Source organism: Natrix helvetica (genome assembly GCF_964273705.1).
Source record: "Natrix helvetica genome assembly, chromosome: 4".
Classification (NCBI taxonomy): domain Eukaryota; kingdom Metazoa; phylum Chordata; class Lepidosauria; order Squamata; family Natricidae; genus Natrix; species Natrix helvetica.
This window is the reverse complement of record NC_138550.1, coordinates 6,819,249-6,828,385: the sequence shown is the minus strand read 5'-3', so window position 1 is coordinate 6,828,385 and position 9,137 is coordinate 6,819,249. Positions and strand designations below refer to the sequence as shown.

Sequence of the window (9,137 nt, the reverse complement as noted above, 5' to 3'; positions counted from 1 at the left end):
AAGCCACAGCCTACGCTTTTGCCTCAAGGCCGCAACCAATCGCAGAAAGCTTCCGAAGGCTTACCTGCCTTTCTGTCCCTCCTCCCACCTCCCTCTCTCTCTCTCTCTCGGCGAATCATCGAGTGGGGGACGTGGCTTCTTTTCAACAGGAGCCGCTCATTCGTCCGTCTCGGGTTATGGGCGGGGTCAGACGGTTTTCGGCCCCTCCTCCTTCCCAGAACCCGGGTATAAAAGGGGAGAAACGGCGGCAGTCTTGATTTGGGTCGCTTGCTGTACGGTTATGCGGGTGTTTGCAGGGCTGTGGGGCGGGTGGCTCTTCTGCCTCGCCTGGGTCGGCGTTTTCGGGCGTGCCCGGAGCATCTTCGCCCATCCTCGCCTCTACGCGGCCCCCCGTCCCGATTCCTCCCGGCTCGTGGGGCTGCGGTCTTACCGCACTTGCTATATCGCACAGAAGGTAAGGAAGGAAGAGCCGGGCGGCTTCCTCTCGAGCCCCTTCGTCGCAAAACATCCTATATTTCTTCCTGAATCCTCTCCCTTCAGTTTCCCTTTTAATGGTGCCTGTCTCCAGTGGCGGTGAGTTCCGCATTCTAGAATAGAATAGAATATGGGAATGGAATAGGAATAGGACAGAATAGAATAGGAAAGAACGCAATAGTAGAGAATAGAATAGGAAGGGATAGGATAGAATAGGAAAGAATAGATAGAATAGGAAAAAATAGGATAGAATAGGAAAGAATAGAATAGGAAGGGATAGGATAGGAAAGAATAAAATAGGAAAGAATAGAATAGGAAAGAATAGGAAAGAATAGGAAAGAATAAGATAGGAAAGAATAAAATAGGAAAGAATAGAATAGGAAAGAATAGGATAGAATAGGAAAGAATAAGATAGGAAAGAATAAAATAGGAAAGAATAGGATAGAATAGGAAAGAATAAGATAGGAAAGAATAAAATAGGAAAGAATAGAATAGGAAAGAATAGGAAAGAATAGAATAGGAAAAAATAGAATAGAATAGGAAAGAATAGAATAGAAAAAAATAGAATAGAATAGGAAAGAATAGAACAGAATAGGAAAGGATAGAACAGAATAGGAAATAGTAGAATAGAAAAGAAAAGAATAGAATAGGATAGAATTATTTATTGGCCAAGTGTGATTGGACACACAAGGCATTTGTCTTTGGTGCAGATGCTCTCAGTGTACATAAGGAGAATAAAATACTCCTTAATCAAGAATAAAAAGAGAAGCCATCAAAAGCCATCAACCAAATGAACAGAAGTTGTAGGAGCTTCATCCCTGGAAGCTTTCAAGAAGAGACTGGACTGCCATCTGTCAGAAATGGTGTAGGGTCTCCTGCTTGGGCAGGGGGTTGGACTAGATGACCTACAAAGGTCCCTTTCCAACTCTCTGAATCTGAAAAGTGGACTGGCAAGCAAGCCAATAAAAAGTGGTCTGGATTTAATGCCGTGATAACTTTAACCATGGTTTGCTGGATTCCTAGTAGCACATCCTTGATCCTACACAGTTTAGCAGGCCTTACCCATCGACATGCCTGGGACTACAATGCATTTCACTCTGAGGTTGTGGGAAAACAGCAGAGGAGAATTTGCTGCAGGATGGCGGGATCCTAAATCAGGGTTGCTCAACCTAAGTTATGTCTGTGATGGCCAACCTATGGCATGTGTGCCACAGGTGGCATGCAGTGCCCTCTCTATGGGCACAGGAGCCGTCACTCTAGTTCAACTCTACCACACGTGCACACCTGCCTCCTGGTGGTCAGCTGATCATCGGGTCTCTGCCACGCATGCCCCTGCATGTACCCTGCGCATGCGCACTCAACTCCCTGCATGTGACTGTCCCCCCGCGCATGCATGGCAGAGACCCGATGACCAGCTGACCGATGGGAGGCAGCTGCTTGCGCATGCAGGTATGGCAGGGCAGGGGGTCTGTGTGCATGCGGGAGGGCATGTGGGGGGCGTGCATGCATTGCATTTTGGGGGTTCGGGCACTTTAGGCACTCAGTCTGATTAGCCATCACTGAGTTATGTGGACTTTAATTCCCAGAATTCTTCAATTGACACGCAGCCAGTATACTGGCTGGGGAATTCTGGAAGGTGAAGTCCACACATCTCCCAAGTTGTTGGAGTTGAGAAATGCTAGATTAATGCATAATGTCAACCTGTCTTGTTTTGATGGACTAGGATGGGTGTTTTGAAAGGAACAGGGCTTGGGAAAGAGAAGAATAGATTGGGGAGAAAGTTTGCAAGATTGTATGAAAAAATATTGCAGATAAATGGTCCTTGGATGGCAGTCTGTGTATTAATTATTCTGACTTAAAAGCTTTTCTGATGTCTCTGAGGTTTGGAAAATTTGATGCTGAACATCAGGCTTATCAATGAAATAAGCCACTATCATTTGATATAGTCCTTGACTTACGATCACAGTTGAGCCCAAAATTTCTGTTGCGAAGCCAGAGAGTTAAGCCATTTTTGTCCCACTTTATGACCTTTTCTTGCCACAGTTGTTGAGTGAGTCACTGCAATTAAGTTAAGTGACACAGTTGCTAAGTGAATCTGGAATCGGTCATAAATATGAGTTGTTTGCCAAGGGTCTGAATTTTGCTCATGTGACCATGGGGATGCTGGAACGGTTGCGTGAAAAATGGCGATGAGTCTCTTTCGGTGGCATTGAACGGTCGCTAAATGAATAGCATAGCCTTACTTGTCATTGTACATCGTCTATACAACGAAATTGGTGTTAGCCTCACTGGTGCAATCCATGTCAAAAAATACAAACAACATAAATAGTATAAAGAATAATCCCTATGCAAGTAATTAAGGGGGAAAAAAAGAAAGAAAAACTAGTCATACGTTTCCATGTGTGCATGGAGTGATTGTGTTTAAGAGTCTTAACAGCCCAAGGATAAAAACTCTTTTTAAACCTATTTGTTTGGCTGGCTGGGCTTCTGCCCGATAATAGAAGTGTGAAGAGACACTGACCAAGGTGTGAATCATCTACGGTTGTAAGCCAAAGATTACCTGTAATAATTGGATGAATAATGCTGACTTTTAAGGTGTGATTTTGGGAGTTTGCTGAGTTTTCAGAAGCTCAACTTCTATGCAAGATATATATATATATATATATATATATATGTGTGTGTGTGTGTGTGTGTGTGTGTGTGTGTGTGTGTGTGTATTTGTGTTACAACCCCTGGTATGCCCAAATGGATATTCGAATCCCAGTAAGGGTATGGCTAGCTGATGAGAGCTAAATAGCTTGAAATAGATCTATACTAGTCTCCCTTTATTTATTTATCAGCACAAATACATATATATGTATGTATGTATGTATGTATGTATGTATGTATGTATGTGTATAGGATTATATATGTATATATATATAGGAAGTTTGGTTGTCGTCTTAAGCCTGCAAGTTAGTTAACATATGTTCCAGTCTTGCTTCCTGGAATTCTTTCCAGCTCAATTGTACTGGTGCTTTCAAGAAAAGACTGGACTGTCTTCTGTCAGAAATGATGTAGGGCAGGGATGGGTTAACCCTTTGGGTGGCGAGTGCCCAAAGCGCGTAACCCCAAAATGAAATGCAAGTGACCCCTGGTGCATGCGCCCCACCCCCGTGCATGCGTGCACATTCCCTGCACATGCGCCCTGCACCCCCATGCCCATTTTTGGCTTCCAGGTTGATGCAGGAGATTTCCAGGCCCCAAATGGGGCGTGGGGCAGCCTGCACCAAACTGAAAGCCAAAATGGGGCATGGAGGAGCCACGCGAGACCCCAGAATGCTGTGCGAGTGCCCCCTCTGTTCATAAACATGCACATGCCCACATGAACGCTAGAGAACTGAGGACCAGCTGGCCAGTGGGAGGTGTGCATGTATGCACTGTGGAGCTGGGTTGGGGCAACGGCTGGTTGGCTCTGCATGCCACATGTGGCATATGTGCTGTATGTTTGCCATCACAGATGTAGGCTCTCGTATTTGGGTGGGCTGGGGGGTTGGACTAGATGACCTACAAGGTCCCTTCCAACTCTGCAATTCTGTTCGGTTCCATTTCTCCTCAAAACGTGGCAGTGTTACATTCATTTGTACAGGTTAGAAGTGGAGACAGCTGTGTGACTCCGTGATTTGGAAAGTTAAACGGTGGTTTGTGCTTTCCTAATAGGTCTATTAAGCAAGCTGGTGGTGTGGCAAATAGGTTGAACATTACACTCTTGTCCCAGGTGAATTTGCATCCTGTTCAATTGGGACATCCCAAGCTAATGAAACAAAATGAAATTCAATGGTGAAAAGAGTCAGGTTCTACATTTAGGCAAGGAAAACGAAATGCACAGGTACAGTATAGGTGGTACCTTGCTCAATAGTAGTAACGGTGAGAGGGATCTTGGAGTCCTAGTGGAAAACCATTTAAATAGGAGCCAGCCGTGTGCAGCAGCTGCCAAAAAAGCCAACACAGTTCTAGGCTGCATCAACAGAGGGAGAGAATCAAGATCACATGAAGTGTTAATACCACTTTATAATGCCTTGGTAAGGCCACACTTGGAATCCTGCATTCAGTTTTGGTTGTCATGATGTAAAAAAGATGTGGAGACTCTAGAAAGAGTGCAGAGAAGAGTAACAAGGAGGATTAGGGGACTGGAGACTAAAACATATGAAGAACGGTTGCAGGAAATGGGTATGTCTAGTTTAATAAAAAGAAGGACTAGGGGAGACATGATAGCATTATTCCAATATCTCAGGGGTTGCCACAAAGAAGAGGGAGTCAAGCTATTCTCCAAAGCACCTGAGGGTAGAACAAGAAGCAATGGGTGGAAACTGATCAAGGAGAGAAGCAGCTTAGAACAAAGGAGAAATTTCCTGACAGTTGGAACAATTCATCAGTGGAACAGCTTGCCTCCAGAAGTTGTGAATGCCCCAACACTGGAAGTCTTTAAGAAGATGTTGGATAGCCATTTGTCTGAAACGGTATAGGGTTTCCTGCCTAGGCAGGGGGTTGGACTAGAAGACCTCCAAGGTCCTATCCAACTCTGTTATTCTGTCATATCCTACCCTACCCTACCCTACCCTACCCTAGTTCTGATCTATTCTATTCTATTCTATTCTATTCTATTCTATTCTATTCTAATTGTAAAAATTGGATCAGAATTAAGCTTAGGAACTTTCTGCAAAGTTACAAAAGCATGCCAATCTTCCCCCAGATTCCTTGTTAGAAAATATTTTTTTAGTGTGGTGTAGAACAGCTCTCCCCAAACTTTGTGGCATGGTAGCCCGGCTTGGTGGGGGGTGGGGGGTGGAGAGGGGTGGAAGGAGAGGAACCAGGCTGTGTGCCTAGCAGGTCAGTGTACACGCGTAGGTGCAAGCAGCTTGACTTGTGCAAATTGACCTGTGCACATGTGTGCATGCACACAGGCTTACCACTCCTCATACAGCCCAGTTCCAAATAGGCTACTTTCAGATAGTGGGACTCAGCCCACTCTGGTTCTGGGCACTTGGTTTAGAAAATCTTTATAATTTGCAAAAATTAGGAAAAGCAAGGAGCTGTTTCTTTTGCTCGATGGGTGAATATACCAGAATGTACCAGACAGAAGAGGCCATTCCCTTGGGTAGAAAGTTGAATATCAGAACCGCTAGAAAACTCAATGAAATATAAATATATGAATATCGGAGAGCAAAGAATATGATGTTGCATCTCTGTGCATAAACATAAACTATCCTTTAACGACCCCATAATCCCTTGCGGGGTGGAGTCTGAGCAACTGAATGGAGCTATCAGAGTGTTTTACTGGCCAGATGCCCTTCCTGTCACCAATACGGAGTTTTGTTCAGCAGATATATTCTCATTGTGCCCAGAGAGAGAAATATCTGCCTCTACCTAGGATTGAACCTGCAGCCTGCTGATTGTGAGATGAGAGCTCACCTGCCTGGGCTCTATGCCATCCTATTTAGGCATGTTTTTGAGGCCGGGCGCATGTGTGGAATGGTTGCGTGTGCTAAAATCCGGTGGTAACAAAATGTGAAACCCAAATGATTGGGACACTTTGGTTGTTTGAGAATTTCTGCACCTTGGCGTTGCTGGGAAATATTGACATCTTGCCCTTCGGTCGGTTATATTCCTGCCTAAGGAAGGACCGGAGTACCAATAAATTAGCATTATAATGACTGCTTTTCTTGATCCAGAGATAAATATCAACAGCCAAGTACTTTTAGCCACTTTGCAGTTGAAGCGTGTGATCAGATTAACTGGTGACTAACGTGGCATTTGATGCGTCACTCCTTAAAGCAGAAATGAAAAACAAAAAAACGTTGATATATTTTTGTGCGTCCTAGCAGGCGGCGGGTATGACAGAATTTATTTCAGCCACGATAAATCTGTAATTGACATGGAGAGCCCTGCAAATCAGTTGCATTTTAAGTTGCATAAAAGTTGACCCAGCTTTTGGTTTTTGGGAGTTGATGGGAAGATGAATTGATGTAAACATTTAACAATACAGTACGATGCTGGCCATGTAATAGTATACATGTGATTATATGTTATGAAAATGAAAAAAAAAACCTTTATATACCAAAAGTTGTCCCAGCTCTGCAAGCAATTTTTTTTAAAAAAAAAAGTTAGCTCTAATCTAGCTATGATTCTCTTATTTGCTGTCTTGTGACCATCTTGCTTTAATCAGAAATACAAGAGGCTTCTGTCTTTAGGATGTGATGTGCCCTGCCTTCCAAACTCTGCCAACCTCAGATCTCTGAAAACTTGTGGAATTGCACTCTTTGAAAATCTTGTACTTTTATAGCCCTGTGAACCGTCGCCAATATTTCAGTGGGTTTTTTTCTTTGAAGACATTTCACTTCTCCTCCAAGATGCTTCTTCAGCTCTGACTGGGTGGTGGGGGAATGGAAGGATTGATACTCCTTGCAGACAGCTGGTCCTTTGCATCCTTTTTATAGAGTCGTTGAGGCCACTTGGAGGTTTGTCTGTGTCCTCTGGGTCACCTGAGTGGTACAAATGGGTGTGGCGCCTTCTTGGCTGCAGGATGCTTTCTGCCCTGCGTCCCTTCACTGTTGAGGTGACCCTACTATTCAGGTGACTCTTAGGACACAGATAAACCTCCAAGTGGCCTCAACGACTCTCTAAAAAGGATGCAAATGACCAGCTGTCTGCAAGGAGTCTAAATCCTTTCGTTCCCCACCGTTCAGTCTAGAGCTGAAGAAGCTTCTTGGATGAGAAGTGAAAGAGCTTCAGAGAAAAACAAGAAAGTCCAGTTGCCTCTTGAAAAAAGCACCTTTGGGTCAGCTATGACCAGGGTGACTGAGAATCTCATAAACAACCAACACCTTGGATTGGGCCTGGAAGCATACTGGCAACCATTGCAGCTTTGCACAACAAGGGTGTTATGCATGGCACCCTAGAGGCGTCCAAAACTCTTCCACTGCAACTTTTGCCAATTGTAGCTTCTAAATAGTCTTCAAGGGTTAGCCCCACCTAGAGCGCATTGCAGTAATCTAACCCAGAGATTACCAGGGTCTGAGTGAGGCTTCTCTGGCAGATATTTCCACAGCCAAGTGACCCAAACTAGGGAAAAAAACACCACACCGGGGTAAAACAATAGCCTTTGAATAGCTGGGAAAGTGCGGAAGTTGTTGTTTGCATATTCCCAGTGAAATTTTATTTCTATGCACTTATCTGTAGGTCACACTGCAGATCTGACTTCTTTAAGGATGTCCGGATATAAAGAACTTCCTATCCCATTTACAGTTCTTTTTTTCCCTTCAAGACACTGGCTGGCATCATAAGAAAGCTCCAGCAATTATGGTCTCATCCCTCTGTAAATTTATATGTATGTATGTATGTATGTATGTATGTATGTATGTATGTATGTGTGTGTGTATATAAACTTTTTTCTTTAACATAAGTGCTTAGTGAGCAGTGTATTGTCTGGGTCAATTTGCTTATACATAATAATAATATTTACATGCACATAGTAATAGAAGAATAGAATAGAATAGAATAAAATAAAATAACAGAGTTGGAAGGGACCTTGGAGGTCTTCTAGTCCAACCCCCTGCCTAGGCAGGAAACCCTATACCGTTTCAGAGAAACGGATATCCAACATCTTCTTCAAAACGTCCAATATTGGAGCATTCCCAACTTCTGGAGGCAAGTCGTTCCAACGATTAATTGTTCTCACTGTTAGGAAATTTCTCCTTTGTTCTAGGTTGCTTCTCTCCTTGATTAGTTTCCACCCATTGCTCCTTGTCCTGCCCTCAGGTGGTTAATAATAATCTTTTAACTCCTAATATTTACGTGTGCGTAGTCACAGTAATATATTATGTGACAGTATACATTTTCCCAATTTCTAATTTCTATCTCTTTTTTTCATTAATAAGACAAATCTTACAAAGTGTTCTGTATCTATCCATCACCTCTTGTCCCTTTTTAGTATTTCAACTCTTGTTGGCTTTTTAACCCATCTCACATACTCCTCCCTTGGGCCCTTACGTCTCCTTGCATCAATCATACTTAATCTAAATATTTTATTTGCCTCTACGTCTGTCTGATGCCTTCCCATTTCTAGGGCATCCCCCAACAACTCCCATCATTTCTGTGGGATCTCCCCCTCTGTCCTCTTCCCCATAATTTCCTAATCTGGTCTCAATCATCTTTTTATTCTGCCGGCCAAAAAAAGTCTTGGGAGAGGTAGTCTACAATAATACAATACAATACAATAGCAGAGTTGGAAGGGACCTTGGAGGTCTTCTAGTCCAACTCCCTGCCTAGGCAGGAAACCTTATACCGTTTCAGACAAATGGCTATCCAACATCTTCTTAAAGACTTCCAGTGTTGGGGCATTCACAACTTCTGGAGGCAACTTCTGTTCCACTGGTTAATTGTTCTCACTGTCAGGAAATTTCTCCTTTGTTCTAGGTTGCTTCTCTCCTTGATTAGTTTCCACCCATTGCTTCTTTTCTACCCTCAGGTGCCTTGGAGAATAGCTTGACTCCCTCTTCTTTGTGGCAACCCCTGAGATATTGGAACAATGCTATCATGTCTCCCCTAATCCTTCTTTTCATTTCATTAGTCCTTAACATACGATGACAATTCCAGCTGATAAGCAAGGCAGTAATAGCAATAGC

At 43.4% G+C, this 9,137-nt stretch overlaps 1 protein-coding gene across 1 annotated transcript in view; it reads left to right on the top strand.

Moving 5' to 3' along the window:
- Positions 1-280: 280 nt before the first annotated feature.
- Positions 281-9,137, top strand: part of PRCP (prolylcarboxypeptidase) — a gene marked incomplete at its 5' end in the record, with an annotated part of 45,276 nt that continues 36,419 nt past the window's right edge. The window contains one exon of the mRNA XM_081951221.1: positions 281-454. Within this exon, the coding sequence (XP_081807347.1) occupies positions 281-454 (174 nt within the window). The remainder of the gene's footprint in view (positions 455-9,137) is intronic.